The following is a 20174-nucleotide window of genomic DNA, read 5'->3' on the forward strand; positions in this document are numbered from 1 at the left end:
AGAGCTCAGATGCGATGTCGTCAGGTCCTGTTGCTTTCCCCGATTTCATTTGTTTTATTGCCTTGCCGACTTCAGTTGCGCTGACTGGTGGAACTGGTCCAAATGTCGGCAATGATTGTGGAAGTGGAGGATGAGCAAATTCTTCAGTTGAAATCTGCTCGAAGTATTCTCGCCATCTATCCGTTGCGGCTCGACGGTTGGTAAGCAAAGTACCGTTCTTGTCATTAACATAACAGAAGTGTTCGATATCCTGTGTGCGTTCATCACGGCTTTTAGCAAGTCGATACAGATCTCTCTCGCCATCCCGAGTGTCCAGTTTATCGTAAAGATTTTTGAAATGGTTCGCTCGGGTGACAGCGACCGCTTTCTTTGCTTCCCGGTTGGCATTTTTATAAATTTGCCAATTAGCAGATGTTTCATCGTCGAGAAATTTGTGGTAGAGGCGTTTCTTTTCACGGACCTTCATTTCAACATCATCATTCCAAAGCCAAGTATCTCGGTTGATGTACCGCTTACCCGGCTTGGTGATCCCGAGGGTTGCAGAGGCCGGTTTGTGGATCGTGTCTTTCATTTGGTTCCATGATTCTTCCACATTCGTAATGGTTGACAATCGTATGAGTGAGACCGTTTCTTCTTTCTTCTCACCAAATCGCCACCATTTAATTCGCGGCGGGCCAGTGCGTTCCTCACGCTGTTTTATCGGTGGCTTAATTCGCAGGACGGCAACCAACGGCCGATGTTGAGGTGCGATGGTCTCATAGGGAACGACTTTGCAATCAGTGACAGTGGTAAAATGTTGGCGTCTTATGAGAATATAGTCGATTTGCGTTTTACTGTTCCCACTATAAAATGTGGGAAGATGAGACAATCGTTTGATGAAGCATGTATTCATAAGTACAAGGTCATGGGTGTCCGCAAAATCGATTATACGCTCGCCACCTTCATTGCGCGCTCCGAACCCCTTTCCCCCATGGCACCTGTTACCGTCTGTCTATTCACCCACATGACCATTAAGGTCGCCGGCAATGATTATGTAATCGTCAGCAGGCACGTGACAAGTCTTTTCATCGAGAAGTTGCCAGAAGGCATCTTTCTCGGCATCAGGTCGACCTGTCTGTGGTGCATACGCGGTGAAGAAGTGAATAGTGCGATCAGCTGATATAATGGTGAGCTTTATCAGCCGATCATCGAATCGTTCGACTTCTTTAATGGCATCACGGAAATCCTCTGAGATGGTAATGTCAACACCATATTGAGTGTGTGGGTTACCAAAATAGAGAAGTTTGTAGCCATTTTTACCGCGTTCGCGTTCAATGTCGCAGCTTTTGGCACCAGACCATCGGGTTTCTTCCAGAGCGCAGATGTCAATGCACCTTTTCCGAATGGCTCTTGCGAGTCCCCCGTCTTTCCAGTTAGGGTACCAACATTTAGCGTGCAGACACGTATTTGTTTTGTTCGTTGCGTGCGGACTAACTTGCTTACGTCCTGACGCCGTCCATGCGTCAAGAGCCCTTGCCCATTTCTCGACAGGACCGGGGCCCGTTCTGCCGCGTCGACTGAGGTGGACGCCCTAGCATTTCTCCGAGGCTTGTGACTCAATCCGATCATCATGTTTGTAACGACATTGTATGCATTTTCTTGGTCGACCTGTCGCGGGGCCTGTCACCAAGAGAGATCAGGTAGGATTTAGCATAGTAGAATAACTTCAACTATACTCTGTTTATCTCTTTTCCTGATCCCAGCATTTTATTTTTGTTTTACTGAGGATAGTACAGAGCACGTTGCTTCAAATAATCTTGTCAATCTTTTTTCCAGTAAAAGCAGTAGAATTGTGATACTGATGACTGCATTGGGTTTTATTTATGTGTCATAATGATGGTTAATTGCTTTTGCAGATAAAATCTGTTTTTTACTTTAGTTTTTACTGAAGAATCGACACCAGGTCGGACGGGTAAATTAGCTTCTTAAAGTACTTTCCCACGAATTCGGCTTAGCCAACATATTTTCTGAAGCGTTCAGATGAGCCTCATTCGGTTCACGGTGATCTTTCATTGCGAATCATTGGAAATCGCTTGAGATTAACTTTTGATTGTTTCAATAATGTTATCAGCGACTTTTCTTGCACCTGAAATCGGTGTACGTATTTGAGGGGAGATCTTCAAGTTTGAAATCTTCATAGATATCATCGTCTTCGTTATCTTCCTTGGCTTCGTTGTTCCCTTCGTTTCCTTCATCAATGAACAGCTTCGTTCATCACCCTCTAGGCTATTTCCTACCATCGAAGTCAGCTGGACGTTATTATTAATTAAATTCAAGAGATTGCTATCTGAATTTTTGTTTCGGGTTAAAGCTTGTTGAAAGATGTTGGTGTCTTCGCGAGTTTTTAACTGTTGGGCCACAATAGCGTCTTTATTCAATATGACGTTGTTTCTGCATTGGCTTGAACACTCCATTCTTTATGACAATTTCAACCAAACCAGTATTCCAGATATCTGGCATCACATTTGCAAGTGGCTTGGCTACTGCTTAGGCTGTGATCAGGAATGTTTAGTTATTGCTGTACCTTTGGATGATGCTGACTGACAACCGGAGAAATTTAAGGGAGCAAATAACACCGAGTAACCACTTCATTCACGTTGCTCCCAGGGCAGAGACAAGGTCTCATGAGTTGTCTCTGCCCTGGACAAAACCGCAAAACGTCTATATTTTTTGGATTTGTGTTCTAGCCCATAACAAACACAAACAAACAGGTATACGGACCAGAAACTGAGAAAGAAAATTTCTTTCCAATTGATCCGGTCAGCCATCAAGTGGATGGAAAACCCAAGAGTACCTCATATCCCTAAAAATAATTTTATTCTCTACATGTTTTGGTGACTGACTAATAAAGGTCGTCCAGCAAAGATTTCAATACGGAAAAAAACCAACACAACAGCAAATTTCAGAATCCACAAATCGTTAACAAGGAGGACAAGTACGTGAAGCACTGAAGCTCTATTCAGACGATCCAGCACCATGCCGCCATGTCGAGTGCATTTTTCAACGTCTCCTTGAGGCTGGGCTTGTTCTAAACGTTGAAAAATGCAAATTCCTACAGAAACAGGTAAAATTTCTCGGCCACATGATCACGACGGCCATTTCAAGGAAGAACCAGGCAAAAGTAACAGTCCCGAGGAGGCTTGCAACAAGATTGTCTTGAGATTAAAGTAGGTCCAGCCCTTGAGCAAGACCAAAGTCGCAAGACCTTTACACTCTTCGAAAACTGCCACATCGTTCGAAGCAAATTGAGTGTCCACGTTGCCAGGGAGTTAGATGAAAACACTCTGTGGAATGAATTTGTCCGTGAACTCCTCAATTCAGAGTTCGGTGAGGACGAAAAGCTGAAATTCGTTGAATTCGTAGGGTGCACTGAATATGAGACTACCCCGACAAGGATTCACGTCATCGTTTGCTTTGACTTTTCCACAACATCAATTCAAGATACCTCTGGATAAAGAGGATTCCAGAAGGAGCTGTTGAAGAGTAATCATTACCGGACAAAGGAAGGTACACAGCCCCGACTCCCTGGCGGCAAGATAGTATCAAATTAGGAAATTCGTACCACAAAGCAATATGGTAGTTTCTGGACCAAGAAAAAAGGTGGGCGAAGAATGTCGAACTAAAGCGCAGGTTGGAAGACTTCATGCGTGAATATTTAACTCTGAACCACATGACGGAAGTTCCAAGTGAGTTGCTAGAGGATACAAGCGGAGAAGTGTATTATATTCCGTACCATAATATATTACGACAAAATGTCACATCAACGAAGTTGCAAATTGTATTCAAGGTATTCAGTTGCTAAATGTATGCAGAACCATATCTTCGATATTTTGATTCGAATACTAAAGTTTCAATTTGTATTTTCGAGTGACATTACGAAAATAAGAAGCCAAGTAAGTCAAGGCGACTTGATCGTCATAAAGAAAAGTGATCACAGCCCTTTGGACAGGAAAATGGCGCGAGTACTTGAAGTATATCCAGACTATGAGGGTACTGTTCGACAGATAATGTTGAGGAGATTCCCTAGGGACGATGGTCTTCGGGCTGTGCAACGGCTAGTTTTTCTTCTCAACAAAGAGGGGCAGGAGCTATCCGTAGAGAAGCAGTCCAACATAAATGGCCGAGTTCCAGATGCGACTTGTGGTTCTTCCCCGCCTCAGACGCGAGGTAGAGTCAAAATGCAGCGATAGTCGTCGGTACATGCGGCCGTGCTATTGTGTATATCTCTATTTGCCACCAAGGTCAGTGAAACCAATACACGAACCAAAACTCCGTTATTACTGGGCATAATGGCTAAAGGCCTTCTGCAGCTTTGGTACCAAATATTTCGCGGGGCTGGCAATAACAAGTGCAATAGAGTACCTCAGTTATCGGGACATTGCCATTTGCAACGACTTCGAGGCAATGAAGCATTATCAGGCATTCGAGTCGCAGGCTGCCAGTTCAGTACCTCGGAGGAAGTGTTCTCACCGCCGGCAACGCAGTCGGTGGTTCTTCTTTCCGATGTGCCGCCACATCATGAGGTTCCTTTCTGTAAACCTATCTGCCTTGTGATTACAATAGGCACGGTTCTAGAGCGGATAATCTATTACCGATTATATCTAATAATTGATAGTGCCGGTTATTTATCAGATAGACAGTTTGACTTCCTGAAGGCTCGGTCAGCAGTTGATGTTACCAAAATGGTTGTGGAACTAGCCCCTACACGCTGGTTCGCAACATCAAGAACGAATTTAATTCTCCCAGATGGAACCGTATCATCGAAGTCCTTATCGCGGCACAAACGCCTACAATATTTTAAGTGTAATCTTCCACTACTTCCGACAGCAGAAGCTACTATACAATTTGGACGAAGGGTGGGAGACGTATGATATAATCGGGGGGAGGGGGGGGGGATCTGTTCTGGGTCCTCTGCTATGGAATGTAATGTATGCTGGCATTCTACTACTCCCAGTAGCTAAGCCAAACGTTGTCGCCGGATTCGAAGATGACGTTGGAATGGTCATAGCATCCAAGCAATCCGAAGAAGTAGAGATCTATGCGAACGAGACACCCGTCTCGTCCGAGCGCAATGCTGACTAGATTGCTCCCTACAGTGTACTCTAGTGTACCGTTACGGTCTTGAATGAAGTCCTCCAGCACACTTCAAGGCCCTGATCCAATGGTGATTGTTGCGCCAACGATTATTATTATTATCCATGCTTGTTGATTTTTTCGGCTTTTTTTTTTCAAACAGTCAAGATCTTGGTTTTCCACAACCAAAGCCTTCTCTCCCAGAAGCCCCTTGACCGTCTCAAAACTTTTTCTTATTTGTAGTCTAGGCTCGAAGACGTTTTCCGTATGGGAGATGCTTCAGTTCCACTGACTTCAGGAACTTTTAGCGGATTTTGCCGAGGACTTTTGCAATGGTCTTGGGTTGTCTGTCGGTTTAATGAGCTAAGCTGTCAGTCTAGCCTTGCTTCGTCCTTCATCTTTTCCTTTGGTGCTCCACTATTCGTATCCGCTTTGCTTTAAGCAACGGTGCAGTGTATTATTTCCACTTGTTCTTCCCCACCTTTTGTTTTGAGCGCTGGTGATTACCTGGATGACGTCTCCTTCAGATGAGTCTTACCTTTTCCCCAGTTCACTCTGCAATGGACTATCTGCTTTCGATTTTGGCGTTTATGATGCTCTTAGCGGGAAGTGCGGTTGCTTCTGCTTTTGACGCATCTTGCGTTGCTTTCATATTCTTTCTATACTTCAACTCCACCTGCTGGTTTTTCAGGCCTTTGCTGACGTTCTTCTAGAGGAAAGTTGCAGATCGCCTGAACTTCATAATTGTCGCGTATTTCCTGATAAGTCTTTTTTTAAGGTTTTGTGTAAACGCAAAACTTTATTAAAATCGGTTTACTGTCTGTCTGTCTGTCCGTCTTTTTTTTGTTGAGGAGGTGGAAATCTTCAAAAAGACACTGGTCTGGACACACTAGCGTGTGGGATTTTTACCCATTAAAACCACCCCCGACTCCCTCGTTGCCCCGCGGAACCACCATAAGGTATTACATCACGGGGCGGAGTCAGCTCACTCTAGCTTTGTCACCTTTCTTCTATACGCGGCGCACGTGACCGCGCTTTTCTCCTTTCCTCTGCCTTTCGCAATTTATCTTGAATAGATGCGATCATGGAGTTGACCGCATCCCAATTCTCTTGATGTGCTAGCATTTTCGGTACCAGATTTTCTGGTACCAGCACCTCTCCTAGAGTCTCTTCTAGATTCCTCATTTCTTCCACAAATCTCGGACAGTGGAAGAATACATGCTCTGGGTCCTCTGGGACTCCATTGCAATTTGGACAATCGGGTGAGGTCTTCAATTTATTGGAGGTATTGGAGATATCCTCCGTGTCCCGTGAGAAACTGGGTGAGATTATAATTAATCTCACCGTGTCGTCTCTCCAACCACTGTCTGTCCGTCTGTCTGTCTGTCTGTCTGTCCGTCACACGCATTTTTCTCGGAGACTGTTATAGCGATTGACACCAAATTTGGTAGAAAGGTGGGACCTGTGAACGCTCACGCATACAGTGAATTACATCCTTTAACGTCGAATTTTTGCATACATGCAAAAGGGGGGTGTAAAATTTTTTTTCATCAAATATAGTCATGTAGGGTATCGATTAGTACTTTTGAAAGCCGATCTTAGTTTTGACATTCGTTGGAAGGGTGGGGAGCGCGGGGGGTTGAAAGTGATCACTTCTTTAAGGGGGCCATTCTCAGAAACTACCAAACCGAAAAATTTGAAAAAAATCAGGAGGCTGCGACGATATGGTGCCTGGGCTCCGAAATACCTTCCATGCCGATATCTGTTTAAATAAAGTTAATAATAGTATATTACTACAATTTTTTGTAATTGGTTAGAAACCCCCCTTAAGTTCATCCTAGAACAATGAATTTTTGCAGTGATATAGGCTATAATATAGAGCATGATCCTACCAAGTTTGGTGGAAATCGCACTATTACTAACAAAGTTATAATACCTCAAATTTGTTGCTTCTTTGAAAATTGAAGACTATGAATGTCAATATCATCCGAAAGTGGATACTCTCACATAATGTATGGATATATTACGTGCTACGTACTAAGAAATACACAAAACCTTTCGTACCTGAAGCGTCCAGCTTCCGGTTTCCCGACTTGTTTTCATCTTTCGCAAGATAACTCGATTGCGCTCTTACTCTCTCTTCCCGGAATGGGAGGACCGTAGTGTTAATTAGTTTAGTTGGGAGAGTCGACGCTCCCAGCGGTCAGACTTTTGTTAGGCCCATTGTACTATCCCTGGAGATCGTCTATTCGTTGGCTTCTCACTGACAGCGTTCTGCGAAACTGAGAACATTTTCCAGAGGAAGAGAATGCGCAGACTCTTCGTTAAAGAAAACTTGACCAAGGTGAGCATGCCAGGCAGCTGCATGCAAAGTGCAGACCCGTCTTTTCCTCATCCTCACATTAGCTGCATATGGTCGAGACTACCAATTCGATTTTTCCATGTGATCGTTTAAGGAGGAGTGTTGATAAAATAAAATAGCGAAACCGATCACGACGAGCCGACCCCGTTTGTGAACGGGATAAAGGCTGAAGAAGAAAAGAGTTTAAGGAGGAGCGTCCCGGCAAAAGTCCTAGTAGGGTTATCATGTCCCACTTCTTAAGGGACAACACAACAGCCCCGGGTTCTTTCACAAAAATTCTTGCCAGCCAGGAGAAGTTGAAATTTTCCCATTCGGCTGTGTGAGTCCTTGTAATTTTCCTCTGCAGAGTAGACTTAACAGTATATGGCCAAATGACAAAAGCTGATTCTGGCCCAACCATTGTAGATGCAGAACCTTGGCGAGCCAGTCTGACAACTTCCTCATTACCAGCGATGTTTGAGTGTCCTGGCACCTACATCAGGAATGTTTCGTTCAGTCGGGCAAGTTTCAATAGCACCTGATGACAATTCCACTGCTGTTTAGTGCTGATAATACTGTCGCAACAGATTCGAATGATACGACCCCTCCATTTTTGCCGCAAACATTCTTCTCATCATCATCAACGGCGCAACAACCGGTATCCGGTCTAGGCCTGCCTTAATAAGGAACTCCAGACATCCCGGTTTTGCGCCGAGGTCCACCAATTCGATATCCTTAAAAGCTGTCTGGCGTCCTGATCCACGCCATCGCTCCATCTTAGGCAGGGTCTGCCTCGTCTTCTTTTCCTACCATAGATATTGCCCTTATAGACTTTCCGGGTGGGATCATCCTCATCCATACGGATTAAGTGACCCGCCCACCGTAACCTATTGAACCGGATTTTATCCACAACCGGACGGTCATGGTATCGCTCATAGATTTCGTCATTGTGTAGGCTACGGAATCGTCCATCCTCATGTAGGCGGCCAAAAATTCTTCGGAAGATTCTTCTCTCGAATGCGGCCAAGAGTTCGCAATTTTTCTTGCTAAGAACCCAGGTTTCCGAGGAATACATGAGGACTGGCAAGATCATAGTCTTGTACAGTAAGAGCTTTGACCCAATGGTGAGACGTTTCGAGCGGAACAGTCTTTGTAAGCTAAAATAGGCTCTGTTGGCTGACAACAACCGTGCGCGAATTTCATCATCGTAGTTGTTATCGGTTGTGATTTTCGACCCTAGATAGGAGAAATTGTCAACGGTCTCAAAGTTGTATTCTCCTATCCTTGTTCTTCTTCGGGTTTGTGTTTGACCAGTGCGGTTTGATGTTGTTGGTTGATTCGTCTTCGGTGCTGACGTTGCCACCATATATTTTGTCTTGCCTTCATTGATGTGCAGCCCAAGATCTCGCGCCAATCAGCGCCTGCTCGATCTGGATGAAGGCAGTTTGTACGTCTCGGGTGGTTCTTCCCATGATGTCGATATCATCAGCATAGGCCAGTAGTTGGGTGGACTTGAAGAGGATCGTACCTCTTGCATTCACCTCGGCATCACGGATCACTTTCTCGAGAGCCAGGTTAAAGAGGACGCATGATAGGGCATCCCCTTGTCGTAGACCGTTGTTGATGTCGAATGGTCTTGAGAGTGATCCTGCTGCTTTTATCTGGCCTCGCACATTGGTCAGGGTCAGCCTAGTCAGTATTATTAATTTCGTCGGGATACCGAATTCTCTCATGACCGTGTACAGTTTTACCCTGGCTATGCTATCATAGGCGGCTTTAAAGTCGATGAACAGATGGAGCAACTGTTGTCCATATTCCAACAGTTTTTCCATCGTTTGCCGCAGAGAGAAAATCTGATCTGTTGCTGATTTGCCTGGAGTGAAGCCTCTTTGGTATGGGCCAATGATGTTCTGAGCGTATGGGGCTATCCGGCCTAGCAAGATAGTGGAGAATATCTTATAGATGGTACTCAGCAACGTGATATCTCTATAATTGCTGCACTGTGTGATATCTCCCTTTTTATGTATGAGACAGATAATGCCTCGTTTCCAATCGTCAGGCATTGATTCGCTGTCCCATACCTTGAGCACAAGTTGATGAACCACTTGGTGTAACTGGTCGCCTCCACATTTAACCAATTTGGCTGTAATTCCATCGGCTCCTGGCGATTTATGATTTTTTAGCCGGTGAATTGCACGGACTGTTTCTCCTAAACTTGGTGGCATCAGTATTTGTCCATCGTCTTCAGTTGGCGGGACCTCCAACTCGCCGATGTTCTGGTTGTTCAGTAGCTTATCAAAGTACTCGACCCATCGCTCTAATATGCCCATTCTGTCGGAAATCAGATTTCCCTCTTTGTCTCGGCAGGATGAGCATCGTGGTGTATAAGGCTTCATCCTGCTGACTTGGTAAAACTTGCGCGCCTGGTGCGGTTGCTCCCTGTACTTTTCTAGTTCACAGACTTGTTGGTTCTCCCAGGCTTCCTTTTTCCGTCTGTGAAGTCGCTTCTCTGCTCGACGGAGTTCGTGATAAGTCTCTGCGCGTGCCCGCGTTCTTTGAGAATGCAACATTACTCGGTATGCGGCATTCTTCCGTTCCGTTGCTAGCTTACATTCATCGTCAAACTAGCCGTTCCGACTCCTTTTGCGGCTGGGGCCAAGTATGTTTGTGACCGTATCCATGATAACGTTCTTCAGGTGATTGTGGAGATCATTTGTTGATGCTTCATCTCCAGGTCCTCTGTTGACTGCGGTTATTGCGATATCCATTTCCCTCTTATAGGTGTCGCGGAGGGTTGTGTTGTGGATGGCTTCAGTGTTAACTCTCACCTGATTGTCCGAGGGGATTCTAGGTGGTATTGTTATTCGAGCTCGGAGCACCATGCCAACGAGATAGTGATCCGAGTCTATATTGGCCCCCTATATGTTCTGACCTTCATCAAGGCTGAGAGATGGCGGCGTTCGATCAACACGTGGTCAATTTGGTTGAAAGTGGTCCCGTCTGGAGAGGCCCACGTATGTTTGTGGACCGCTTTCCGCGCAAACCAGGTACTTCCAACAACCATTTCGTGTGACCCTGCTAATTGAATAGTCCGCAGTCCGTTATCATTGGTATCCTTATGTAAGCTATGGGAGCCAACGTATCGCCTGAATACGGACTCCTTCCCTACTTGGCTGTTAAAATCCCCAAGTATGATTTTGATATCATATCTGGGATAGGCTTCGAGGGCTCGTTCTACTGCCTCGTAGAAGGTATCCTTCTCCGACTCTGCAGTCTCCTCTGTAGGGGCGTGAACGTTTATGAGGCTTATATTTCTAAACTTGCCTCGCAAGCGCAGAGTGCATAGCCGTTCGCTTATGTTTTCAAAGCCGATAACAGCAGGTTTCATTTTTTGGCTGACTAAGAAACCTACTCCGAGCACATGGTTTACTGGATGACCGCTATAATATATGGTGTAGTGGCTCTTCTCCAGGAAACCGGTCCCTGTCCATCGCATCTCTTGTAACGCTGTTATATCAGCCCTATATTGGGACAGGGTATCGGCTAGCTGCTCATCAGCTTCATCTCTGTACAGGGAGCGCACGTTCCATGAGAAAATGCGCAAATCGTTGATCCGTTGTCGTTGCCGGGTCCGTCGTTTTAAAGTCCGTCCTGTCCGAGGCTCCTGTTGTGGCTTCGTAACAAGCTGTTTTCCGTGTAGGGTTGTCAGCCCTACCCAACCCCCAACCTGGAGGACCAGTTGGTACAATTTGTCCCGTTTTTAGGCGCGGGAGACTCGCCTTCATCCTTCTCCGTCTGCAGCTTTTCGTTAAGAAAGAGCTCCCAGCGGTCACCACGTGGAGGTGGAGATAGGGTTTGGTAGTAGAGCTGTTGGTGTTGGTTCAGCAGGCATTTCCCAGGTTTTATGCTCCATCGTGGGTACCAATCCACCTTTCGCTCTGGGATCTATACTACCCTTTGACCTAACACGGCAATCCTTACTTGATAAAAAATTCAACCTATCCAAATCTGATTTTTTCAGGAGCTTGAACGTGCTCGTATGGAACAGGAAAACGTTGCTACTGAAAAACTAGATTTAGAACGTCGTCTAAAGGAAGCCCCTTCCCTAACATCATCATCATCCGATTTAGAACTTCAACAGCTAAAACAAGAAATCGAAATGTTACGTTCTGAACTTTCACGTGCCGAAGTCGAATTGGTCGATCATTGTTGGTCACCACCACCACAATTGCAATCTTGGCTTCAATATACATATGAATTAGAGAATAAAAATCATCTTAAAAAACGTGTCCAAGCTGAGAAACAGTTGCAAGGTGCACGGGAAGCATGTGAAAAATTGAAAAGAAAACGTTCTAGTTTGGTCGGTGCATTTGTCTCTACACATGGAAAAAGTATTGATGATGTCGATCGATCGATAGTTGAAGCTCGAAATGCTTTAAGTGAAGTCACGAATGAATTACAGGAGAGATTACATCGTTGGAAACAGATTGAATTACTTCTAGGTTTTAGTATTGTGAATAATAACGGGCTACCGTACTTAGAGAATGTTTTATATAGTCGTAATGGATCCGGTAAGAGTGCAAGAGGTATGTATTGGATTTATTTTGAACAATTAAATGTCCTTGTCGTGGAAAAATTCTAATAATCTGATCTCTTGTGAATTCCAGGACGCTTAACAAATAGTACCGATGATCTCGACGATGATTCTGTTCAAGGTAAGCCCCTATTTGACAGCTTTTCCATGTTCTCCTCGGAATAGTAGAATTTATTATTATTTTTTTATATATATATACATTAAATGATATTCTTTTGAACTAAGTGCTAAGCTAAGTGCTAAATATTCCTATTTAAGCATTGCGAATGAATGAAGATAAGAATTATTTGGAGAATATATATTCATTATCCTCCAACAAGATGAATAAACGACACAAGAATTATATATAATTTTGAAATATCTCCTTTTACCGTTCTGTAAATTTAAACGACAAATTATAATTGCTAAAATATAAATTGAAATAACACAATTCATTCGAAATTCCGCATGGTTCACTTTTTTTTGTCATTTTGTATTCATTTTGCAACTTTCTTTTTTAATTCAAATAAAACTTTCATTTGTTATTGAATTGCATTTGCTGGTTACGATTTGAAAGTTCATTGAATATATCTTTTCCTTCAAATGCCGTTATGAATCTCTGCGGTGGAACAATAAGTATTATTAATATAATTTTATTGATATTTTATGATATTTATGATTATCTCCGTAATATCCTATTGTTGATTGTTATTGCATTTTTATCCAATTACCCTTAAAATAGCGAATGAAATTATTGAAATGTTATTCTCCCTGTTCCAATTGAGTTTTGAAGCAGAGTTTTTAGTATTTTTTATTACCTTATTATCCTGATTGTGTGGTAGAGTGGTTTATTTACTGTTTATATTAGCAAAGAAATAAATTTCATTAAGAATTGATAATTGGAGCTAGAGGAGCGTTAGAGTGTATAAGGTAATTAGATGCAGCTTTGTAAATTGCACTAATGCATGAAATTCAGGGAAAACATAAAACTAGGATGTTCTAGGTTTAACTGAAAATAAGGAGCCTTCATACATGCCATAATCTTCGACTTGAGCTTCGAAACTTTGGCGAATCTTCGCTTGGAATTGTGGCATGGCGACTTCATGAAATGGGATATGCAGACTCACTAAATAATTTTGGATCCCTTCGGCACATGCTCACTTTCTAACTACTTAGTTAAGGGGGATCAAACCTCTTTGAGTTTCAACTAAAATTTGATAATTGGTTGATTATCGTTTAGTCCCAGACCATAGGGGGCAGATGTATCCGAATTTTCTACCAAAGTGGAGTCTAACTACCAAAATAAATTATTTTAATCCAAAATAAATTTGTTTCGCATTAAATCAGTAATTTTTAAAACTCTACTTTTTGTCTATCGTTTTTGGTGCTGGATCCTTGGATTTAGAGTTAGGAATATTGTCAGAGTCTTTCTCTTTTAGCACTTATTGCCCGGATAATATCGGGTAGGAAGGCCCAGTCACTTATTCGCAACTGCGATAATTCTGAGCATTATTTTAATATCAGTTCACTTTTAAAATCTGCAATCCTAAGTCCTATTACTTATATAAAACCTATCAAGCCCTTCAAAGCTTGCTAGATACTTATCGTCGTATACTATTTTTTCTTTACAATTTTTTATGTTGCATTTTATCGTAGAATTTCTTGATGTTAAGATGCAATATTAAGTATAAATATTTTAATGAATATAGAAAGAAATAATTAAAAAAAAGACGCACTAACACCCACTTTTATTTTAATAGAAACCATGAGACAAAAACTAGTAAAATATTTTCTTACTAAAGAAAATATAATTTAAGAAGTATACATTTCCCTTTTTTTTTATCTTGATCCCTTGTGTACTTCAGTATAATTTTCCTTTCTCTTCTTTTTTTTTCTCTATTTATAGAATTTTGGTTATCATAATTTACAATTAAACATTTTCTTTGCTGACTTTATTGATTAGATTATCAAATAGAGATTATGATAGTTTTACTATGACAATAAATGTAAAAGTAAAATGAATATGTTATCCATTTTTGGTGTAAATATTGATTTTTTTTTTTGTAGTTATCAATGTTGTATCCACAATGCAAGAACACTAACACAGGTTGGGATGCGGACCCTATCGATGTAATAATTTATTATCTTATCGATGTAAATAACCGAAATAATTTGGAAATGAAAATCTCACATATTTGTATATTACATAAAACCCAATAATCGACGAATTAAGGTGGATAGTCATTTGTTCTCTATTTCTATCTCGAAACATGCATTTTACGGCATTCACACCCTTGCACTGTTCAATGGAGCTATTACAAATACGGATTAATTAACTACTGCAATCCAGTTATAATCCGCCAACTTGTGCGGAAATTTCTTAGGAAAATATTCTCTTTGTCCATTTTTTAATTTTCCGTTTCATAGGACACTAATTTTAAATTTGCCGTTAGCTATTGTTTGGTAAATTATTTCTATTTATTATAAATTATGTTTATTTATTTTTAACCAATCAATGTCTGTCTATCAGTTTTTCACACCCGATTTACTCGGAAACGGCTGAACCGATTATCACGAAATTTGGTGAGAATATGTGGTCTGTGTGCCCCTTTACATGCAGCGAGTGGCACCATTTTGTGTTAAATCTGTAAGAGGGCTCCCCATACATGCGAAAGGGGGGTGTAAATTTTTTTTTTAACAAAATATGGTCATGTGGGATATCAAATGAAAGGGCTCGAATGGTACTTATTTCTGATATTGAGTAAAACATAAGGGAAATAGGGCTCAAAAATGTGCCCCAAAAAGTGGAACAGATCTCGTTCTCAGAACCCATCCAACCGAAAAATCTGAAAAATACCACAGTGATGCAACTATATGAAATTTAGGCCTCAAAATACATCCCATTCCGATATATATTACCATGTTTTTGAAATTCATCGGAAACCTCCCAGAAGTACGGAATTTGACATCAGCATAGGCGATAATATAGGGTATAATTGAAAAGTTTGAAAGCAATCCGTCTATTATGAACAAAGTTATAGAAGGTCAAAGTTTCGCATTTCGGGTAAATTTATGGCGCCCTACGACGTCGTCATCATATAAAGTGAACTTTTATGGACGGCCGGGGCTATGGGGACGTTTTAATTTTCCCTTTTTGGCTTTTTTTAGTCATTTGCGTAATAGTGTCAATCACACGATTAAACATATGTATGTTTATGTATATGTTAGTAAAACTTGCGGGCAGTAACCAATATAATAGTGATGGGTGTACCTGGTTGTCTACGGTTTTTAATTTACATACATAACATATATATATATATATATATATATGGCGTACCAGGTTTATCCTCACCTGAGTTGCAAACGCAGAGCTGCATGCGACCAGGCGCGTGTCATGGGTTGCGGATAATGACATGACCCACCGGGTCAGCTACGAATATCGCAAGTTAATCTTGTAAATAAGTAGCCGCGGACAAGCAGAACGTTTCCCTTTGTGTTCGTCCTCCCTTACCGATTCTTCCCGTTCAGGGGGAGTAAACCTCCTTAGCAAATCCGTAATCCGGGGTGAAGGAATCGACGCGCCTATCGGATGAATTGCAGTGACGTTACACTGTATTTCAGCGGCTCCCCTCCAAATACCTTCCCTACCTTTGGAGGTAACCATGGGGCATTGCAACATTGGGGCTCTGTTGCAGGGCTGACTGGTTCCCCATTACTCGTGGGAATAAAAGTGGGGACTTTGGTTTAAATTCTTTAAATGGGACCCCAGGGACACGAAGACAGTACCCAACACGGTTAAGGGTCGTTCACCAACATCAGAGCGGCTCTTCGCCCTTGGATGTTTTGGCGGTTATGCCGTTAACCACCAGGGACGGGAGACCTAAGCGTCGTATGGTTTGGATGAACCAACTTAACGAATTTATTGTCCGCGCCTATTACCGTGTCACGGATTTGGAACGGAATCCATCAGGGTACGCGTTCATAACCCGATTTCCGGAGCTAAGTCATGTTCCGGAACAGAACGTCGTCAACCAGTACCGGGTGATAGTGAATAACAACCGAGTTGCCTTACCAACTAGGCAACAAATCTTTCAAGAGGTTTCACTTGAGCTCGGGCTGGAGTCATCAAATTACCGGACTAGTCAAAGGAGTGACACAAGTACTCCACCTGTAAGGCACTCCATGAATCCAGTAGTCAGGAGAAGCTTAGTAACTGGGGATGTCGACCCAATTTATAATGAGGCTTTGACCGCATTCCAGGTCGCATTCACAGAGTATGCTGAGATTCTCCCAGACGCTAGGCCAAAGATCCCAAAACTGAAGTTTACTTTGACAACTACTAACATCATTGCTGCCGTTGACAGAATTTTGGCTGATCGTTTGGCTAGCGAGATTACTGCTACAGAGGTTCACAGCCTGATCTACGTTGCAGCTGCCACGGTTATTCGTCTCCATAGCCAACATCTTAGAGCGAATAACAGAGGTATGCGCACAGGGACTTTACCGTTCTGGGTGTTTCGACTCAACAAAAGAGTCGAAAAGTTGAGAAAGGAGATTGGTCGTGTGACGCAAGCACTCCTTGGAAATCCATCACCAAGAGTGCACAGATGCGTTGCGAACATCATTGAAAACTACCATCTGTCCAATGATATGCCAATCGAAGACATCCTCGAGGTGCTGAAGCAGAAACTTGCGGTATGCTCCAATCGCATCCGTAGGTATCAGAAAAGCTTTCAGCGAAGGACAGACAACACCTTGTTCTTCCAGAACCAACGAGGATTCTACAAAAGTCTCATCAACTCAGGTAGGGAAAGTAACCTCAATCTGGATCAGGCAGAAGACTTCTGGAGAAGTGTTTGGAGCGAATCCAGCCGTTGCAATTTAGAAGCAGCGTGGCTCCCACACCTTATGCGTTCATGCGAGCCCCTCCCCGAAATGACCATGCCTGACGTAACTGAAGTCGACGTTAAAGCAGTCCTTGACAAGGCAGTTAACTGGAAGGCGCCAGGAGTTGACAAGATTCACAACTTCTGGCTGAAGCGGTTCAAGAGCACTCACAGGATATTGGCAAATCAATTTAATCAGATGATTGCCGATCCTGATTTAGTTCCACCATTTTTCACCAAGGGGATAACTTTCCTCATCCCCAAGGAACAGGGTGTCTCTTGTCCTTCAAAATGTCGACCAATTACTTGTCTTCCTACCATCTACAAGGTCTTTACTTCAGTTCTGTGCGCGAACATCTCAAAACATCTTGATGTTCATAAATTGATAGCTGAGGAGCAAAAAGGATGCGCAAAAGGCTCCCGAGGCTGCAAAGAACAGCTTATAATCGATACGGTAGCTGTAAAGCAGGCTGTCCACCAAAAACGAAACATCTCGACAGCCTACATCGATTATAAATCAGCCTTTGACTCCATATCACATTCGTGGTTACTACAAGTGTTACGCTTGTATAAAATCAACCTGAATATCGTTCTTCTACTGAGAACAGTAATGAAGAATTGGAGCACGAAGCTATCGGTATCTTCGCAAACATCAGGAGAGATACCAATCAGGCGTGGCATTTTCCAAGGCGATTCTCTAAGCCCACTGTGGTTTTGTTTGGCTTTGAATCCGCTATCCTATCTTTTGCATGAAAGCAAATACGGGTTCCAAGTCAAGCATGGCATATTGTCGAAATGTACATTAAGCCATTTAATGTACATTGACGACATCAAATTGTATGCCAAAGACGAGAACCAACTTCGCTCCTTGCTGGACATCACCATCCAGTTCAGCAGGGATATCGGCATGCAGTTGGGTTTGGAGAAATGTCGCATAAAAACAATTGTTCGGGGAAAACACACCGACAACGAAGGATACAGCCAAAATAACATCCGAATTGAGGGCATGGATTCGGACGACGTCTACAAATACCTCGGCATATTGCAAGCAACAACACCTGCTGTGGCAATTATGAAATCTAAGTTGTTGGGGGAATTTGAGCGGCGTCTGGATCTTGTCCTTAAAACTGAGCTGTACGGGAAAAATAAAATCATGGCAATCAACACCTTTGCCATTCCCGTCCTTCTATACACTTTCGGTGTGATACATTGGAGTAATACTGATTTAGAATCTGTCAATAGACGGGTAAGGGTAGTTCTTGCAAACAACAACATGCACAATAGAGCTGGCGAAAAATTGAGGATCACTATCCCACGTCATCAGGGAGGAAGGGGGGTACTTGATTTAAAAACGTTGCACTACAATCAAGTGCATTCTCTTCGTGAGTTTTTCTATGAGAAACAATCCTGTAGCCAAATACATCAGGCTACCGTCATGGCAGATAATAAATTATCTCCTTTGAACTTGAAAAGCAGAGAATGGGATCTCATGTCGAATGTTACTTCAGTCCAACAGAAGATCGACATGTGGAAAGAGAAACCCATTCACGGAGGTCATATAAAAAATTTGTTGTTGTCAGGCATTGACATCGAAGCCTCCAACAAATGGTTGACAAATGGTGTACTTTTCTATGAGACCGAAGCATTCCTAACTTCAATTCAGGATGCTTCGCTCCCAACAAAAAATTATAAACGGTACATTCTTCACGACTCCTCAATCACCAACTCCAGTTGTAGGTTATGCAACTGTGAAGAGGAGACCATCCAGCACATAACATCTGTGTGCAGGATGTTGAGCGGTACCGAGTACACCAATCGTCATAACTCCGTCTGCAAGATTCTCCATCAAAACCTTGCGTTCAAGTATAACTTAGTGGCAACCTACCATCCTTACTATAAGTATACTCCGCAGAGAATCTTGGAAAATGATCGGGTCAAACTACTGTGGGATCACACTATTGCCACCGACCACAGTGTTAATTATAACAGACCCGATCTAGTTCTGCTTCTGAAGGAAGAACGAGCGTGCTTTATAATCGATGTAGCCGTACCGTTGGACCGGAACACTGTTGAAAAACAGCACGAAAAATCCGCAACTACGGCCCCTTGGCAGACGATATGAAGCAGACTTGGAGACTACAAAAGATCCAAGTAGTCCCAGTAATAATTTCAGCGACGGGATTAGTCCCGCAGAACTTACATAAAGCGCTGAAAACGCTCGATCTTAGGGCTGGACTATACATGGAGATGCAAAAAGCGGTTATCCTTGCAACCTGTGCTATAGTCCGAAGAGTCCTGTCCGGTAACAATCTGACCTAATGGGTTTCAGTCTTGATCCGCACTGTCTTCGATATAAGATCCATGTCTCTGTAGTGTAGAACCTCCGCGTCACTGGCTGAAGTGTTTGCGACAATCGGGATGTAGTAATACATTTTCGCATGGTCGGACACACTTTGCGTTAAAACGCATCATCGCTGTGATGCGGGCCTTTGGATGTTGCCTTCAGCCCATCCTTAGGTTGGTCGCCCCTCGGTCCGGTTGGGCGGGAAGAGGGTCCGTGGGCTTTTTGAAGAAAGTTAACTCTAGGGGCTGGCAAATTTGTGCAAATTAGCCGGAAATACGAATAATCGATGTACAAATTATCGGAATTCCACTGTCTGTGGAAATTTATTGATGACATTAGGATCATACAAAAGGCTACTGACAAAATGTACGAGGAGTAAATTGTAGTGAAGCTCTTCCACGAAAGAGAAATAAATATTATTAAGGGGACTTTCGTATTTGGGACTTCCAAAATTTTCAAAATCATGATATGCTGGAATACTTCAGACGACTGACATATAATTTTTTATGGATTAATTCTTTTGCCTTTAAATCTATTATTTTTATTGTGCTTACTTTTTTTATGTTTATATAAAATTAAATTTTGAAAATCTTACTGTAAACAAACATTTCAAATTTAATTGGTTATTTCTTTGCAAATAAAAAAATCTCATCTGGACCGAGGGATGAGAAAAACTTTTGTTAGATAAAACCTTATTAAATATTGATTGAATGTACCTACTTACCGCACACACATACGGGTAACGTTAGCATACATCGAGAAATTTATATTAATACACGGACAAGATAATAGCCCTTAAATTTTTATTTTGGCGACCTGACAAGACACTGGAGGATATTACGGATATTATGGATTCCATCTCCCAACAAAACATTTCAGCGCACTACACTAAAAACAACACAAGCACACGAAAAAGAA

General features: G+C 42.5%; 1 protein-coding gene across 6 annotated transcripts in view; it reads left to right on the forward strand.

The window, feature by feature from the left end:
• Nucleotides 1–20174, forward strand: part of LOC119656751 (stromal interaction molecule homolog) — a 173172-nt gene that overhangs the window by 131091 nt on the left and 21907 nt on the right. For all 6 annotated transcript variants that reach the window (XR_005250091.1, XM_038063312.1, XM_038063309.1 and 3 more), the window contains 2 exons: nt 11475–12039; nt 12121–12168. Coding sequence is in view for 5 of the 6 variants with exons in the window: in XM_038063312.1 (XP_037919240.1) it covers nt 11475–12039; nt 12121–12168 (613 nt within the window). In the remaining variant the exon portion in view is untranslated. The remainder of the gene's footprint in view (nt 1–11474; nt 12040–12120; nt 12169–20174) is intronic.

Source organism: Hermetia illucens, chromosome 5, assembly GCF_905115235.1.
Source record: "Hermetia illucens chromosome 5, iHerIll2.2.curated.20191125, whole genome shotgun sequence".
Taxonomy (NCBI): domain Eukaryota; kingdom Metazoa; phylum Arthropoda; class Insecta; order Diptera; family Stratiomyidae; genus Hermetia; species Hermetia illucens.